The sequence below is a fragment of the Neovison vison genome, chromosome 5 (assembly GCF_020171115.1).
Source record: "Neovison vison isolate M4711 chromosome 5, ASM_NN_V1, whole genome shotgun sequence".
Lineage (NCBI taxonomy): Eukaryota > Metazoa > Chordata > Mammalia > Carnivora > Mustelidae > Neogale > Neogale vison.
This window is the reverse complement of record NC_058095.1, coordinates 32,389,943-32,408,771: the sequence shown is the minus strand read 5'-3', so window position 1 is coordinate 32,408,771 and position 18,829 is coordinate 32,389,943. Positions and strand designations below refer to the sequence as shown.

At 51.4% G+C, this 18,829-nt stretch overlaps 1 protein-coding gene across 1 annotated transcript in view; it reads left to right on the top strand.

The window, feature by feature from the left end:
* The first annotated feature begins 1,007 nt into the window (after positions 1–1,007).
* The window catches only part of ASIC2 (acid sensing ion channel subunit 2), a 969,864-nt gene continuing 952,042 nt past the window's right edge, over positions 1,008–18,829 (top strand). Inside the window, exon 1 of the mRNA XM_044248399.1 lies at positions 1,008–1,807. Within this exon, the coding sequence (XP_044104334.1) occupies positions 1,253–1,807 (555 nt within the window). The 5' untranslated portion in view covers positions 1,008–1,252. The remainder of the gene's footprint in view (positions 1,808–18,829) is intronic.

The following is an 18,829-nucleotide window of genomic DNA, read 5'->3' as shown; positions in this document are numbered from 1 at the left end:
GGGTCTCCAAGGGGCGCCTGGCCCTTCCATCGGAGGAGGGATTTCTTGCTCACTCCCTGGAATGTTCCCCTCCCGCTCTGCTGGCCAGCGGCAGAAGCACTGTGGTTTTAGATGGCTCCTTACCTTCCCCACGTTGCGCATCTCCCCTCTGGAGACCCCAGGCCGAGTGTGACCTGGGAGCAGAATTCCGGCAAAGGAATGCTGCCTCCACCCCCACACCTGGGCCCTGGGAGTTTATCAAGTGCCTCCCTGCCATCCAGGGGGAGGGGTGTCACGTCCTCTCTCCCAGGGCCAGTTTTCCACCTTCCGCGAGCCCCCCTCCCCCAGCTCCCTCCGAATATGGCCAAAAAGAAACTTTCGCGGGGTCCCGGTCCCCCTTCCCACCTCCCGCCCTGCCCCCTCCCCCCACCCAGCAGCCCCGGGAGGGGAGGCGGGGGGAGGGGAGGAGGCCGGCTCCCTCGGCGCCCTCTGGGTCTCGCCTTACTTCCGGGAGGCGGGGGTTGGGGGGGGGTGGAGAGGCGAGGCCCGTGGAGCCCCCGCGTCCTGCCAGCCCCCGGGTCCGCGCCTCTCCCCGCGGTCGCGCGCTGCCTCCTCTCCGGGCGCTGGCCGCGGCCCGCCGGCATTTGGAATTCCGCCCGCGAGAGAGGGGGGCCTGGAGGCGGCGGCGAGGAGGGCCGGCGGCCGGCGGCGAGCAGCGGAATCCGGGGTCCGGAGCGGCGCGGGGAGGCGAGCGGAGCGGCGGCGGCGGCCGGGGAGGCTCCGCGCGGCGCCCGCCCGCAGTGCATCAGCGTGGCCGCGCGACATGCCCGGGATGCTCCACGCGGGGCATTATGCACGGGTTAACAGGCTCCGGGCTGCCGAGCGACTTGTTTGAAGCATTTTCTCCCTCGCTCTCGCTTTTAATCTTGTCTCTAGTGGCGTGTGTAGGGGGGAGGACTTTATTTCCATTGGCTAAGCTCTCCCTTCCCACCCACATCTCTTCCACATCACCTTGGTGTCTCCCTAAATAAAACCAGCCCTCCTTATCGCCTGGAAAAAATCAGGAGCTAGAGTTTGAATGGGTTTATATAAACACTCACCCCTGGCGGCGTGCGGCTGGGCTCCCGGCATAAACTCAAGGCACCCGGCCTGATGCGTGCCTTGCCGTGTTCTTTCCCTTGAACGTCAAGGTTTGAGCAGAGCCCGAGGACTGGGAACTCTTCCCTGGAATTGGATCAACCTGAAGCCAGTTGCGGAACTGCACAGGGTCCCCATGGACCTCAAGGAGAGCCCCAGCGAGGGCAGCCTGCAGCCCTCCAGCATCCACATCTTTGCCAACACCTCCACCCTCCACGGCATCCGCCACATCTTCGTGTATGGGCCGATGACCATCCGGCGTGTGCTCTGGGCCGTGGCCTTCGTGGGCTCCCTGGGCCTGCTGCTGGTGGAGAGCTCCGAGAGGGTGTCCTACTACCTCTCCTACCAGCACGTCACCAAGGTGGATGAGGTGGTGGCCCAGAGCCTGGTCTTCCCAGCGGTGACCCTCTGCAACCTCAATGGCTTCCGGTTCTCCAGGCTGACCACCAACGACCTGTACCATGCTGGGGAGCTCCTGGCCCTGCTCGACGTCAACCTGCAGATCCCGGACCCGCACTTGGCTGACCCGGCGGTGCTGGAGGCCCTGCGGCAGAAGGCCAACTTCAAACACTACAAACCCAAGCAGTTCAGCATGCTGGAGTTTCTGCACCGCGTGGGCCATGACCTGAAGGATATGATGCTCTACTGTAAGTTCAAGGGGCAGGAGTGCGGCCACCAGGACTTCACCACGGTGAGTACTTGGCTTTCAGCTCACTTTTGTGCTTGGTTCTCTTGAGAAGTGCCATGCTGGGCTCGGCTAGGGCAGGCGGGTTGGGCGTGTTCTCCCTGTGCTTTGGAACAGGAGGGAGAGTGTGGTGTCGGAGTTGAAGGCCAAGACGGTAGTTGGCCGGAGTTGTTGGGACTGGTCGGAGAAGTCTGCCTGCTGGGATGGGCACGGTTGCCTGGTCAGATGTGGAAGGTGAGCAGGGGGCCTGCGGTGGGGGGATCGGTCCCCCAGATGTGCTGAGTTGGCTTCCCTCCCAACCAGAGGGAGGAGGCTGGAGCTGTCCGCTGTCCAGGGCACTTGGGATCTGAGCTGTGTGATTGGAACAGCTTGTCATTGACGAGGTGGCATTTTCTCTCTCTCTTTCTCTGCTCGGAAGTGGCATCAGGCACTGCATCCTGTGGGCTGGGCTGGAGCTGAAGCTGCCAGAGAAGGGGGTGTGGGGCCTCAGACAGCCTGGGTGGTTCCAGTGGCTTTGGGAGCTTGCTGGAGCAGCTCATGCTGCACAGGGGTAGAAGTCTCGGGCTTGCTTTTCTTGTGTGGATTCCGAGCTCCGTGTGGGGAGAGGAGAGGCCGGGGGGACCCCGGGTCTCCTGGTCTGCTGGCAGGTTGGAAGCAAAGAGATGTCCAGGGTGCTTGGGCCCGAGAGGAGCGTGTAAGTGGAGGCCCGTGTGTAGGAGAATGGTCAGTGTGGTGTCCGTGAGGCTGAGGCGGTTCAGGCTGGCTCGTCTGGGAGCTTCGGCTTGAAACTCAAAGGCTCGGTTTGCTGTCTGTGCAATCGCTTAACGGCGTGCTTGCGAGAGGAGTGGTGTGGGGAGGGGGCGAGCAGCTGTGGGATTGGAAAGCCTGGAGGAGGAGTGTGGAGCTGAGTAAAGACGAAAGGCGGAGGGGGATGTGGCTCACGTTCAGGATGGGGCTTCCTAGAGGGGCAAAGAACGGATGGGCAGAGAGCTGTCGCTGCTGGGGTCCTCTGCGCCATTAGTGGGCTGCCAGTCAGAACTCGGGATAAGGGGTCAGACTGCAGCTGCATACCCCTCCTTGCTTCCAGTCGAGTCTGGGGCATTGGGGGCCGTGGGACCCTCCGGAAACCCAGGGTGGCTGCTTTTCCCAGAGCTGCCTTAGGGAGAACCCGGAGCTTTGGAGTCTCAGAGCCTGGAGCTAAATGGCCATGGTAGATTCTGGATGGCAGGTGCAGCAGTTGCAAAAGAACTGGACTCTGTCCTCCGCACTTGTGTGGGCCCTCTGCCTAAGGGAGACCTGCCCTACCTTGCCGAGAGTGCATCCACTCCCCACCTGCTCTCTGGCCCACTGCGTACCGGCCTCTCGCTCTGAGTTTCTGTTAATGCCACAAACAGGCTCTGCCTGCAGCCTCTGTGACTCCAGGTGGCTGTCTGTGATTCTGGAAAAGCCCAGAGTGCCAGGGAGGAAGGGGCATTCCCCCTTGCGTCCATAGAGCTCTGGTTCCTGGGGGTGCGGTTTTTACCCTCCGTTTTTAGACACTGAGGGAGACCACAACAAAAACCGTGGTAACCTCTTTATACTAAAGAGGAAGAGGGTCTGGGCTGGGGGGAAGGGACCAGCCATCCTGGAAGTCCTTCAAAATGGAGCAAACAGGACCCTGAAACATGTCATGCACACATGATGTCTCAGGTGGCTCAAGAAGGGGACCATGACGCATTCCTGGAGTCTGAGACCATCCCTGTCTCCCACCCGTGCTTTCTAGTGCCGTGGTAACGCTCGGCTTCACCACTGCATCTGCCCGCTCTCCGCTGTTCCTCTGTCTGCCTGAACACACATGGAACACACAGGGAAACTGCAGTCGGTAGCAGACCCTGGGCCGAATTCCCAAGCATCCATCCCCATAACTGCGTGTCCAACTAGTGGTTTCCTCGCCATTCATGATCAAGTTCCAGCTCCAAGGCAGGGTTCTTAGATCCACAGCTGCTGTTTTGCGCTTAGCCCATCGTTTGAATCACTGGAGTCTCAAGAGGCCAGAGATCAGGCCTTCCAGCCTCACCTGGGCCTTTGACCTCTCCAGGTTGTCTCTCCAATAGCGAAGTTGCTTGTGGATACATAGTTTATTACATAGTGACCCACGTGTCACTCTCGGCCGTCCTCACCAAACCCAGGACGGACCTGGCTGCGTGTTCCCCCTTGGACTGAACCCTCAATGTCTGACCTCCCCCAGCACTGAAAAGGGGGTGAGCCTCAGGGCTGGATCCCCAACCTTTTGGGGAAGTGTCAGAAAGGAAATCCGTCCCAGGGGAACGGCTGATCTTTCTCCCCTTTTGATCGCAGTGGGGTGCCATGCCGAGCCTGTATGAGAGGGGACATGGTGCCAGGTTTATCCCAAGACCTTGCGGTGAAGGGTAATCCTTCCCATTCCCCCTTTGTACACCTGTCCCTTTGGGCCTGGAGTATAGTATGCTGATTCCGAGGCTCGGACATGCAGGTCGTTATGGGAGAAGTCCAGTTCAGGGGTGGTCTTGCTCATTCATTCTCTCTGCTTCTCTCTGTCGGTTTGTCCCAGGCTGGGTGGCTTCTTGCTTAACGTGCTGTGGCTGACATATTAGAGAAGTATGGGGGAGGGGAGGTCCCAGGTGGATCACTTTTTCTGTTTTTCTTTCTCCATAAAGCATACCTAGCGCTATCTCCAGGGCTAAGGCTTTTGCATAAGGTTTCTTATTCCAAGTTCTTAGCTCGTGTGCAATGAAGTGCGTAATACCCTTTAATTAGTGAATGAGCCATGGTTCTAGCACAGGGAAAGGCTGTTTGTGGAGGTTAAAAATCCCAGGAAGCCAGGTATGGAGTGCTGACTGCCATGTAAACACGTGTGTCCCATGCTGAGGCGGGTACACCCTTAGCCCTCACGTGGGACCATCTGAATGCAGATAGGCACATGTTTGCCCTTCCAGGGGAAGCATGGTTGAAGGTCTGGATGGGATGTCTCTGGACGTGATGTTGAATGACCTAAGGATCAGGAGCCACTTCTTGGCTTGAATGGGTTTGAATCCTAGCTCCATCATTTTCTGGCTTATTCCCTAGGCTTCGACTTGGTCATGTAACATCTATTAATATGTGATTTTCTGTATCACAGGGTTATCGGGAGGAGGAACCATGGGAGACACACTCAGTGAATGTCTTTTTGTCCTTTGTGACAGATGTGAGGGTGGAAGGCCGGGGTGGGGGGCCTTCCCCTTGCTAGGAGGAAGGTTATTATTGTCCATGGTTCCTGCCCTATTTGCAGCCCACCGTAGGAGTCAGGTCATGAGTCGTGCTGTGAGGATTAACCAGGGGGCTGGGGCGGGGGGTGCTGCTGCTTTCTCTGTTTGGAGCCCAGGGTTAAAGCCCAGCCTTGTGGTGGTGGGATTTCTTAGAGCGGAGGTCCCGGCTGGGTTCGATAGCTAACTATTGCTGACAGGTAGCAACTCCATTGTGTGGGACTAACACGTGACCATGTCACGTTGCTTCTCTGCTCCTCACACCGGGGTTCATCTGTCTCCAAGTTCAGGAATGCAAGTGACCCTTCAGTTGGCACTTTGAACTCGATTTCCATAGTTGTGTGTGTGTGTGCTTTAAACTTGAGATTTCTGGGTCTCCTGGGGGGCTCAATCATTTGAGCATCTGCCTTTGGCTCAGGTCATGATCCCAGGGTCCTGGGATTGAGCCCCACGTTGGGGGGGGTTCCCTGCTCAGCTGGGTGTCTGCTTCTCCTTCTGCCTCTCCCCCTGGCTTGTGCTCTTTCTCTCTCTCAAATAAACAAAATCTTTAAAAAAAAATTCTTTTTGAGATTTCTTAGGAAAGGCATTTCTTACTGAACGAGCGGTCTCTCCACAGTGAGATCTTGTTAGAGGCACATCTGGAGCTTAGACACCTGTATCACATAGCGTCACAAAGATGTGGAGGTGAGGGTTTCGGAGGCTCACATGCTTGGAATTCTTGCCCAAGGCTGGCAGGTCCATGGCTGAGCTCTCCGTATTTATTACACAAGGAGCAGGTGCATGAAGACTGGGGGCTTTGGGGAGAGAGCTGTATTGGAATTCCCCTGGTACCCCCATTTGCGCTGTGATCTTAGGCACCTTTCTTAGCCTCAGTTTCCCCATTTTAAGAGTCGAAACAGTAATACCTGTCCCTCAGGTTGTACCCTGTCAGGGCGGCAGAATATGCCCAGAACCCGGGTGTGGCGGAGGAGGCCTGGTGCATCCGGGGCGGTCCCCTTCTTCTACTGAGCGGCCTACGGGAGTGTTACTGAGCCTGCGCTAGATGCTGGCTCTCTTGACTCCGGGCCAGTGTTCTTCCCACTCTTCCTTACTGTGACTAACCACTAGCTCTACAGCACAGTGCTGTAGAGCTTTGCTCACGGGGTTCTTCGTTCTCTGCAATGCTTAGATTTCCGCTTTTCCCTGGGCTTTGGTTCCCCTGGAGTTCTGCGGCCTAAACATCCTCTCCTTCCCCACCGCCCAGCCTTCCCCTATTGCATCTCTGTGCTACCGACCTACCCCTGGGGGGCTCGTGCTGCTCCGGCCCCTGCAAGGAACTCCGTGACCTCCGTACGAGGTGTACAGCTTTTGTTACAGTGGGTCCCGTCACTGCACGCACAGGCGCCTCTGTCCACCCAAGTGCACCTGCTCTGTAGCGGCTCCAACGTCCCATCAGGGCCTTGCCATCTGAGAGCTCACCGCTCCTTTCCCATCCCCTCTAGACGGAGGGCTAGTTGACAGCAGGCACCTCGGCTTGTAGGATGGGCTCTCTGCACAGGGGGTGCCTAATATGGCCCCGCCTGTGGCCACTTGTCAATTACAAGTTGGTTTCTGTTTCCTGAACTGACCCAGAATCCTCTGTTTGTGGGCTCTTTGAGCTTACTTTTGGCTCCCCCCCCCACCCTCCACCTCCAGGTTTATTTCTTTAAATCCGACATGTCCTTTAAAATCCAGCTCTAGTATCTCTATAGCCTTTTCCAGGAAACCGTTGCCAAACCCTCACCTCCATGGCCGTAATCTGAATGAATTTCTTCCTCCTCTGTCTTTGAAAGAGAATTTTGGCTCCCTCCTCCGTCAGAGCACTCACCGTGCCTTTCCTAGGCTTAGACTCATAAAGTGTTTACGCTAGAAGAGCCCTCAGAGATGATTTGATTTAATACCTGAATTCTTTAACCACGGATAATTCTTATACATTGCCTATTTCTGTTCCTCTTCCCTGTAAGACATGTTGTCTTTCCTGACCTTATATTCTCAGGGCTTAGAAGTGCTTAGCACATGGTAAGCTCTCAGACTGTGTCTTCCAAGTGCGTCAAGTGGGCTTGAAACTACTGGAAGGGGAGAGGGCACTCTGGCTGATATAAAGGGAGATAACAATTTTTCAGCCTCTTTCTCCAGCGTAGGTATCTGGGATCCCACTGGCACCGCGATGACATGTCTCATTATTGTCATTATTTTAATAATATGCTTTCAGATGACAGAAACAGTCCAAGCTCATGGCTGAACACTTGGGCAGTGTGGGGAAAGAAAAGAGAAAAAAGAAATTGCCTATGGTAGCATCGCAGATGCAATTATAGGTATTATTTGGGGCTTGGGAGTATCTCCATTGGGTCACACAATGTATGCATGTTTGTGTGTCCGCATGCTTGGGACCACACCTTTTGTGCATCAAGTGTCCTGTCTGGCATGCGGCACATGCCCAGTCAGCGTCAGCTTGCTCTCTCCTCTTCTTGGGAACCTGGGGTCGTGTTCAGGGCGTTAGAGATTCCCTCCAAGGTCCACTTAGAGTCAAAGCATAATCCAAAGCTAGGTCTGATCAGTACCCGTCTTGTGGGCTCTGTTTTGTCCTTTCTACCAGATGCGCTGGGGATAATTTGTGAGAGCCAGTGGTAACCACCCCTCTTAATTCAGCCTCCTTGGATTTTAGGGTCATAACTAAGTACCTGTTACCTTCCTCTGATGCAGTTGACAGTCCAGCTGTGCGTTGACCAGAAGCCACCTCGGTCCCCCTCTTTGTTGTATGTTTGCAAGGATGAACCACAGATGTGTTCATGGATACCCAATGAGCTCTCCTGACCCTGCTTCTGGATGAGGTCCAACCTTATGACTATGCAGAGCCATGAGGACCATGGGTTGTGAAGACCATGAGATTCTGTACAGACCATTCCTGTCTGCCTCAGTATATGGGTGTAGGCCCCAGCTGTCTCCATCCCCTGTGACGTCTCTGGGCTCTAGGACGAGTGGTCTACATTGCACTTTTAGTCCTTAGGGGCTTGGAAGTTTGTAAGCATTTTGCCATGTTGTCGGAAAGGCAGCCACTGCTAGGCTGAGCGAGGGAGCAGTGTTTCTCGGTGCCACTTCTGGTTTGTAGGACATTAGTCGTGTATCCCTGGAAGCACTGAATTCTCTGACATGTTGGATGGATAGGGTGGTGACTGGGAGCTGACTCTTACAATGACCCACATCATCTACGTGCAGAGAAAAGCTAACAATACCACACAGGCCACAGAGTCAGGGCCTTGTTGCACGTGGGGTGAGTGTATATATCTGTGCCTCTGTCCCGGGAGTCCATAGCCTCCAGAACAGCTGATGGAAGAAGGTCACCCGAGAGTTTATTGAATTGGTAACGGGACCCTTTCCCCTTCTGTGGTGGTTCCCTTTTCCTTCCTACAGAAAGTCCTTCCCTTAATGAAGAGAGGAGTTTTAGAAATTTCTCTCTAAAGCGAATCCTAGTTTGCTACTGATTTCTATAGTAAGGGCTGAAATGGGATCCCATTAAAAAAAAAAAAAATCCCCCAAAGGCCGAATACGGCAGCTTTTAGCCCTAAAGTTGCAGTTCATATTTCAAAGTACCAGGGATCCTATTCTCTCCATCACACCAAAAATCTATCACCTAGGTCAAGAGATATCTGAGAGTATGCTGTGTGTTTTCTCTTTTTGGTCTGAGGGTTTCTGTTTGATGGAAATGGGTTGAAATAGCAAAACGTTCTGCTGAGCCGTTTGACCCACAATCTATTATAACCTGGAACTAATGGCCTGCATCATCATCGCTGCAAGTGAAATTCCATATATCCCATGTCTCCCGTGCAGCGGACTTAAAACTAGTCCATACAGATGGGCCTTAGTGGTTACTGGGTAGCAGATGCCCCCAGAAATACATGGTCATTATTTGATAAATCTGAAGCTTGGGATAGAAGCTTGTTTATCAGATTAGGCTTTATTTGGGGACCGCAGTCCCCAAAGTGTCAGCCTTTGGATGCTAAAGCATCTTTCTGTCTCCCAGGTCTTATTTTCTCATGACTCAGGTGTGCTCTGTATTGATTACCTCAGTGATCATGGAAATGTATACTCCAGAATGCAAGCCCGAGACACAGGAGAAATGTATTCGCCTGGATTTCTTGACTCCTGTTGATTGAGTCGTATAACGTAGGGCAAGGTAATTAGCCTCTAGGGGCCTCCGTTTCCTCATCTGTAAAATGAGGGGGTTGAACTGCGTGATTCCAAAGGATTTGCCCTCCTGTAGAATTCTACCGCAATAAAGTCTAATCAGCATTTACTTTTCTGATCCCACGTCTGTTCCCTAAAACTACAACGTTTAACTTCTATTTGGGGGAGGGAACAAATGTTCTTTTGTAACCAGATCTACCTACCCATTTATTTGTTTGTTCTATTTAGAGAGATCTGTGCAGTGGGAACAGAGACCCTCTGATACGCCGAGTGGCTGTAGTTGGGTACAGGGAGGTGTAGCACCCTACTTTCAAGATCCTATCCATGAGCCACTACGTGTATTGGACTGACTGGGCGTTTCCATCCCTAGCCTCATGCTTGTGAGTGGGGATGCACATATAAATTAGGACATCTTTGGAAGATGCTGCCCAGACCCCCTCTAGGGGTGCAGGGGACTAGGGGTGCAGTTTCTGACCGTGCCTATCTGTACCAATGGCTCTGCCACTCCTGGAAATAGCTGGGAAGTTATTCACCTCTTACCGCCTGGGGCTGGCCAGTGGCTGGTGGCTCACTGACTCAGGGGTCTGAATTGTAAGCCATCTTGCCTCGAGATGGAGCAAACTTCCAGAGCGCTTTATACTCCAGAGTTTCCTGGGGGATCAGGCCGAGCAGGAATTCTCCTGAACTTTCAACATCTTGGCTTACCTTTTTTCTCTTACCTGTATCCTACGAACCTCACTCCCTGAGGTCTTTCCCTGGATAAACCACCTGGATGAGAAACCCCATCTCAGGCCTTGTTAGGGAATACAGTCTATATGGTGATGAGTTTTAGCTTCTCCATCTGTTTGGTAACTTGGAGAACCACCTAGGCATATAGATCTGTGTCTGGCTTAGAAAGAAGGAAATAGCTGTTTCAAAAGTCTTTGAAGCCCTGAACTTTCTAGATCTTTGTCCTCAACGGGGGCCTATAACAATTTGCAGGAGTGGTTTTTCTTTTCTTTTTTTTTTTTCCCCAATCAAATGAGCATCTGAGCGATTTTCTAATTAGGATTCACACCTCTGGGTGCAGCCGATTTGTTCCTCTTTGGAGCTTCTCGTCCAAGGAAAACCCTTCCTGAAGTTACCCATAACCTCTGAGCTGAGCTATCCCTAGCTGCTGCTTACCCCAAGCCGCTCATATTCTTGCTCACACCTTCAGCAACATCTGAATTCTCCTCTTTTCTGCTCTGAAAACTTCCCTTTCAGCGCCCCTCCCCAGCCAGCCTTCACTGCCATTTCTTCCTGGATGTGCATCAGTCTCACTTTGAACCACAAGGTAGAGACTTTCATGTCGGCCATGGCTTTAAAAGCATGTCTCTAAAGCAGGAGGTGGGGAGCAGTGTTTGGCTGACCAGGGGTGATGGTCTTCATAGGTCACCGAAACCATGAGTGATGAGTGTTGGAAAACATGGAGACTCGTTAGACTGCAAAGGAAAATGGGTGATCCAAGGCAGGGCCGTTGCCTTCTTCAAACCCTTGCAAGGCAATCTCAGGGAGGAGGAGTGAAGCTTTCTTTCTGCAGAGCTGGAGGGCAGAGCTAGCCCCAGTGCGGGAGAGGGGAAGAAGTTCAGAGAGGTGGCTACTGGCTGATTGGAAGGAACTCTCCTGGGAGTTTCGAGGACCCCCATGCCCAGTCAACAGCTCCGGGCCAGGCCATGCAATTGCTTATTACCAGCGCTGTAGGGGTAGATCAATGTCAGGTGAAGAGTTGGATTTACTAGCCTCTAAAGTTATTTCCAATGCTGAGCATTCTTGATTTATTTCCTTCCTGAACAGATAGATACTTGAAGTCAGAGGTGAGGGTCCTTGGCATTTGACATTGGAAAGAATTGATCATAGATGCAAGCCAGCTTGTCCAGCCTGTAGATCCACCCCATTTTGCAACCCTGGGTAGGGCTGAGGCTGAGTGTTTCAGAAGCCGGGATGAGAAGGGCGCTGTGGGCCCATCCCTGCACACAAGAGAGCGGGTGTTTGGTTCAGGCAGGAAGTGCATGGGTGCCTGTGGCCAGGGCTTGGGGTGGCTGTTCGAAGACCTGGCCTCCCGAAACGAGGATGCATGCCTGCCTTCAAGTTCCCAGAGGAATTTGTCGTAAGTTCTGGCCTCTAGAACCAGTCCTAGAGAGCAAATTCTGGATGTGGTTTAGTCTGGCCTGGTTCTGGGGACTGGGATGTATATGGATTAGAGGTGACTCTGGGGTAGGTGGGGGTGGAGATAGACTGAGCTACAGGGAAGGAGGCTAATCTGGCCCAGAGAATGTCCTGTTCTGGAACACCAGGGGGTAGGAACACCAGGGGCTGGAAAGACAAAGGGGCTTTGGCACCTGAGATAATTACATAGGAGATGAACTTTGTGGTGTGATCATGGGATTTAGAGCCCCATAGGTGTATGTTCCAGGTTTGTGGGACCGTGATTTTTTGATTAATAAGAAACCTATATTTGGTCTTTGTTCCTGGCTCCTGGTACAAGAGCTTTAAAAACCCTTGGAGTTTCCTGAGGGATTGGAGCAAGAGGAGCCTCTCTGGTTATTCCTAATAAGGGCCTTTCAGCCATACCCGATTTTCTGCTGATGAAGTGATTGCTTTATGATGAAGGCTGGTTGCCAGAGGAACCAACCATCTGACCAGAGAGAGGGCTGGAGATTGAGTCAGTCATTAACGACCAATGACTTAATCCAGGGTGCCTGTGTTATGAATCGCCACAGAAACCTCTACATGAAGGGACCCGGAGTGCTTCTGGGTTGGGGAACACGTGGAGGTAGGTAGGGGGGTAGGCATGGATGCTCTGTGCCCCTCCCCCGTATCTTCAACACAACCTGAATTATCCTAGAAATAAAACAGTACCAATAAATACACTTTTCCTGAGTTCTCTATGTCCCTCTAGCAAACTGTTGAACGTGAGAAGAGGGTTGTGGGAATCTCTGATGTACAGCTAGCTGGTCAGAAGCATGGGTGGCCTGGATTCCTCAGTGGTACCTGACGTGGGGGTGCATTCTTGTGGGACTGAGCCCGTAGCCTGTGGGGTCTGCACGTGTTCTGGGTAGTTATCATCAGAATCACTCGGCACGAGGAGAACAGCCCACACATTTGGTGTCAGAAGTGAAGGGTTCTGGGAGTCAAAAACAGCTCAGTAGAAACCTTGGGAAAATTATTTATCCTCTCCAGGCCTCAGTTTCGCCATCTGTTAAATAATAATAACCCTGGCACTTGCCTCCTAGGATTGCTGGCAGCCATGGAAGGAAATGCTAGAAGTGAAACTTCTAGCAATGGGCCAGATGTAGAGGGACAACTGTTTTGTCGCTCCTGTTATTTTTGTTAGGGCTAACATGAGCCAGTGATAAAACCCAGTGAGGGAGATTCCAAGAGCAGAAAAATTTTGGGGGAAGTCCATACTGCCATCAGCAAGCCTCAGGAGTATGGGGAATGAGGCTGCTGTGAAGCCCCGCGCTCAGCTCCTGCTGGGGATGGGGGATGGGGGGTGGGGGGAAGAGCCACTGGAGACCCTACAACTATGTCCCAACTGGAATTCCTCCTGTTTGGTCATCCCTGTGTCGTTGACAAAACCTGTGAATTACTAACATTTTCGGAGCCCAGAATATATCCCAGGTGCTGTTCTGGGTCAAGCACCTCATTCGGTCTTCACGATTGCCTTGGGAATGATGGAATAGGGGTAACCCTTTTTCCCATGGAAAAAATGGGGCTCAGGAACGTTAAATGACAGGGCTCATGTCACTTAGCTAGGAATTGGTGGAACTGGGATTTGAACCAGGAACTCTGGTTCCTAGATCCGGGATGCTTTTGCTACAAGATGCTTATGGATGACTCCTAGTGGAAAAGGTAAGGATGTATCTGTTTCCTAGTTGAATACAAATGAGGCTCAGAGAGGTCTGGTGACTGGCACAAGGTCACTCAGCAAGATGGTGGCCCTCTTGGGGATTTGAGTCCTGTCTTGATTTCCTGGGACTATCTTCGGTAAGGACCTCAAACTTGTTTGTATAGTACTGAGCTGGGTGAAAGGGCATTCGTCGGCAAGTCTTCAGCTCCAAAGAACTGGGGTTTAGGCCTAAGCTCCCTCAACTTACCTGTGTCCTCTCCTGGCTACCAGGAACCTAGCAGCTGCCAGACCTGTAGCCAAGCAGGAAGACTGCCCAGGCTTAGTTCAGCAGGCAAGGCAGAGGGATCAAGCAAGCCCACAACACCCTCTTCAGGAGAGTTGAGATGCTGGAGAAAAAGTCCCTTCTTGCCAGGGTGACACTTGGGATCTCTCCGAGTTGCCATATGTGGAGGTCAGGGCTCTGTGCATTTGATTCTGCCCAGCCTGCCATTTTTGCTTCTGCCTCCACATTTTATCTATTTACTAACTTAGTTTATTTATTTATTTATTTATTTTTAAAGATTTTATTTATTTATTTGACAGACAGAGATCACAAGTAGGCAGAGACAGAGGAGGAAGCAGGCTCCCTGCTGAGCAGAGAGCCCGAAGTGGGGCTCAGTCCCAGGACCCTGAGATCATGACCTGAGCCAAAGGCAGAGGCTCCCACCCAGGTGCCTTACTTATTTACTTTTTAAAATTTTTTATTTGAGAGAGAGCTAAGGAGAGAGAGAATGAGTGAGGGGAGGAGGGGTAGAGAGAGAGGGAAAAGGAGACTCCTTGCTGAGAAGGGACCCCCCCCCCGCTTCCCCCTCCACGACCATGACCTGAGCCAAAGGCAGTCACTTGACCAACTGAGCCACCCTGGTGCTCCTGTGTCCACATTTTAAGTCAGACTCTGGGTGGCAGAAAGGATGACCTTGGGAGAAGCGATGTGTTTAAGGAAGCAGGTGCCTAGAACTTGGTAGAGAGAATTCCCGCTTCTGCCTCTGAACCGGTGACTTGCATCTGAAGGTCCAGTCCAAGTGCGCCCTGATGGGTGAACGGGCAGTTGACAGAAGAGTGCAGCGGTTAGGAGCTGGGCTCCAGAGCGAGGCTGTCTTGATTCAAATTCTATAATCACTTGTTAGTTGGGCAAGTAAGTACTCAGTTTGGTTTGGGGAGAACTGAAGAACTTGTGATGTTTGTCACCATAGACCTCAACCTCTCTGAGTTTCTGTTCCCCCTTTCCTTCCTGCCATTTCCACCCACACGGCAAACTTTAAACTTCTCCTCCAAGACTCTAGTCTTCCGTTTTCTCCTTTCTGTGGTGTAAACTGAGGCTCTCCGGTGGGAATCTCTAGAGCGCCGTCTTGGGTTTTCTCCTCCCTGCATGGAGGTGGCAGTTGGAACCTCTCTCCAGGGCGGGAGTGGTTGCAATGGGGCTATCACATGTCCCCCCGGATGATGTAGGGATTCCAGGTTCCCGCCTACTCTCCAGGGGCCCTGAGAGGGGCTTGTCCCTCTGTTCATGGAGCAGGAGGAGGCAGTGATGAGAGAACAGCGTCCCCATGAACTGGGAGTAACCGTGTCTTCTAAAGTTTGGGCCAAGGCTGCTTCTGCCTTCTTGGAATGATTTCTTAGCAGAACACCTTCTGTCCCCTGGGCCTGTTAGCTATTTCAGGGACATTTTAAGTGGCTATTAACAAATGTTGAATTATGGCTGCAGACCTCTGGGAGCTCAAGTGACATTCACATGAATCATAAGTGAGCTCTGTACAGTCGAGGCTGCCACAGTGGGCTGGGATTAAACAAACAGGAGCCATTGTTCTCTCCAAAGCAATGAGGCAAGAACATGGCTCCTCGGAGCCTGGGATCGCAGGCAGTGTGCCCCTTAGGAGCTGTCCAGGACACAAGGCTCATTGCTGCAGGGCGGACAGCTGCTCTGTGGTTTGCAGAGAGGCGTACTCGAGCCCAATATTTGGAGGTATTTACCGACCATGGGCATGTCCCAGGATAGGCCAGCCAGTCTCTGGGGCAATGAGCTGCCCAGAACATTGATTCGACAAATATCTTCTGAGTGCTTCCTACATTCTGGGCTAAGCTCTAGAGAAATGGAAATCAGTAAGGCCCAACCAGGAATTCAAGATGATCAGTCTAGTGCGGAGGCTGAGCAGTAAAGAGATTCCTTGAGCCTGAACAGCCAGAGTTTGCAGAGTCCAGAGGCAATACTGGGGAGGCCCCACAAATCTTCCAAAAACAGATGATATGTATAATTTTTTTTTTTTTAAAATTTCAAACATGTTGCAAGACAAGTTCAAAGAACTCCTATGTGTCGTTTTCCCCATGTCCCACCTATGTCCTTTCTGGCTAGAGGACCTCATGTAGGACTCCCTCAGCTGTCAAATCCCCCTGTTATCAAAGCCCCCGGCTGTCCAATGCCCCAAGCCTCCTTTTCTTGGGCACTGTTTCTTTGTTTCTCCCTGACTTTCATGACCATGACATTTTTTTAGGATTCAAGGGCCACCATTTTGCAGAAGGATTTTCTGTGTGGGTTTCCCTCTTGATTAGCCCCAGATAACAGATTTTGGCTGAATTTCTCAGAATTGATTCAGGATTTTTCTCACTTCCTCCCGTCCAGAGGCACATGATGCCTATTTGTCCCAATACTTACCATGTTAATTTTTATTCCTTGATTAACCTGATGTCATCCAGGGAGACCCTTTGAGACCGTGTAAAGCCCCATTTCTCAACCCTCTCTCACCCTCTGGCTCTATCAACATCGATTTTTCTTGCCTGAGTTGTTATAGTGATGCTCCCCAAATGGTGATTTTTCTAATTCCATCATTTCATCCACATCTATTAGTTGACTTTCTAAATTACAGATGAGCTCTCCTCTCCCTTTTTATTCATTTATTTATTTAAATCGATGTAGTTTCAGATCTCTATTGTATTCAATGGGTTATAATCGTCAATCAAAATCTCTATTTTATTCAATGGGTTCATGTCATCATTTCAAAACTCCAATTTTCCCATTTTGGGGAACCTCTTCAAGCTGACTTTTGTGTTCTTTCGACCTTTCCCTGCAACTTTTGAGCTCTTTAGCAGTTTCTGGCCCAGCCGGATGTTCCAGGATCATCTTTTTCTTTTCCTTACTCAGTCCTGTAATTGGTCCTCTCTCCAGTGAACTCTGGTTCCTTTTAGTGGGAAATGCTGTTTAGAACGAAGATCCCAGGTTCTAGACTCGCCTCGGTGAGGGCTCCACTGCTCCTGGGCTCAGTGGACAGAACTTGGATATTTACATAATATTTGCATCTACAGGGAAAACCATAATCTCACACCAGTACTTCCTACACCCAACGAAGGGCTTGAACTCCCCACCCTGAGTTCAAGAGTCACATGCTTCCCCGACTGAACCAGCCAGGCCCCCCTAACACCAATACTTCCAATTCTGATCTACCACCACAAGGTTCATTCTAGATCTTTCCTCTTTCCAGATTAGCCTTTCCTTTTTCCAGCAGTAGGAAACCAGCCTCCCATTACCTTCTCTACTTGTTTGTTCCATTCTGTTGAACAGAGACCATCTCCCTCTCCCTAGGGCTCCTGCTCTGCTCTGACGCCCCCTCACCTGGGCCCTGTCCTCAGGAGCTACCTTCCGGCTAGACTCTAGTGCCTTCCTTGTGTGTGCTCTGGCTGGCTGTTCACCAGCTGCCTCCCATTCTTACTCAAATCTCCACACTTGTCCCCCAAACATTTTTACAGCTTTTCAACTTTAAACATTCAGCATCCACTCAAGAAACAATCAAGATTCGTGTGGTGCATTCGGTTCTCCTGTCTCTTTAATCAAAGAGCTCTCCTCCAACGTAGCGCACACACAGAGTTTTTTAAAAATAGCTTTATTGGGATACAATTCTTCTATTATACAGTTTACCCATAGAAAGTGTTAGATTCAGCGGGTTTAGTGCGTTCAGTGTTGTGAATTTCAGAACATGTTCATTACTCCCAAAAGAAACTCGGTACCCATTAGCAGTTGCCATTTGCTCCCATCCTCCTTCCTCTATTCCCTCCCCCACACTAGCCTCAAGTGATTACTAACCTGCGGTCTGTCTCCACGGATTTGCCTATTCTGGCAACTTCCTACAAATGCACTCATACGCTACAGTATGTGGTCTTTTGTGAAAGAGCTTTTATGTAGTGTAATGTTTTCAAGTCTCATCCACGTTGTAGCATGTGTCAGAACTCCGTTCCTTTTTATTCCTAAATGATGGTCCATGGGCTGAATGGGCCTCTTTTGATTTATCTTCATCAGTTGATGGACGTTTGAGTCCTTTCCATTTTCGGTGATTATGAATAATGCCGTGATTCACACTTTTAGTAGTGACTTCTGGAAGAGAACAGACGATGGTCTTATACAATCTGATTATTGCCTTGTGATTTCGTTTAGCCTGCTCCTTCTTTCCCTGCATTTCTTGTAAACAGGGAGTTCTGCATCAGGACCTGATGAGATTGAGGGTAATGACGTTGGCAAGAAGACCCCAGAGATAAAGCTGTAGACCTCCTTCGGTGTCATAGCAGGAAGAGTGTATTGTGTGGCTGTCCTACTCTTAGAGATGCTAGTTCTGATCACGTGGTTAAGGCGGCGCCTGCTGGGTCCTCTGTTGTGTTCTTTCCCATAATCAGATGGTCCCCACCATCTGTGGGATGGTAGATGCTATGGTACCCTGCAAATGTTTTGTTTACCCTGATAGGTGAACCGGAATTAACAGTTTCATCAGAGGTGGCAAAATAGTGATTCTCTCATTGTATCGTTCTTTCTACATTTACGAGCTAGTGTTCCTGTGCAAAGAAGAACATTCCCTCATCAGCCGGGGACCAGATCCGGTTCCTCCTATGAAGGCAGGGTGAATGCTTCTAGTTGTCCTTCCACTGCCAGTTTTCAGAGGACAGGGTTGGCGTTGTAATTGCCTAGCTGGGCTCTGAGGGGTGGTGATTCCCAGATGGACCAGGGGTAAGGTGTTCACCAGAGAATGTTTGTGGGTGGGGAGGGAGCTGGGAGGTCAGTAGGTCTCCACTCAGCTGTCGTCAAGGCAACCACAGACTCCTTCCAGATGCCATGGTATCCCAAGATGGACATGTTCATCTCCTAGATGGATCCTAATTCTTTGTCTTTGGCCTGTGTCTTGGTATCTCATCACTTCCCTGGAGACTCCCCCAGCAGAGACCTGGTATTGTTATGGCCCCATCTCAGTCTCTGGGGAATTCACATAGCAGCCCCTCCTCAGTGGGGAAGAAAGGAAAGTCTCCCATGTGGATCCCATTTCATCGAACTACCACTAAATGAAGCAAGCGCGTCTACGGAGCATCTGTTCTGTGCCAGGCAATGTTGCAAGCGGGTCCCAATGACACCATGAGGGAGGTCCTTTCCTCTTCCCGTGTTGTGCATATGACCGTCGCACAAGAGATTTAGGAGATCGCCAGGGTCTCAAATGTCCTGGTTCCATTCATTCCCCTATTTTACCTTTTATGCAGTGAATGACCAAAAGCTTCTGCTGGGGGTGGGGAGCACGGGGCAGCATCTCTATCCCCCGCCTCCTGCCCCTATCTCCCTGCAAACCTGGATGGCTCCACAGCTCTCGGGCTGTCAGCCTGGAGGGGGCACTTCTGAGTGCAGAGAGGGTA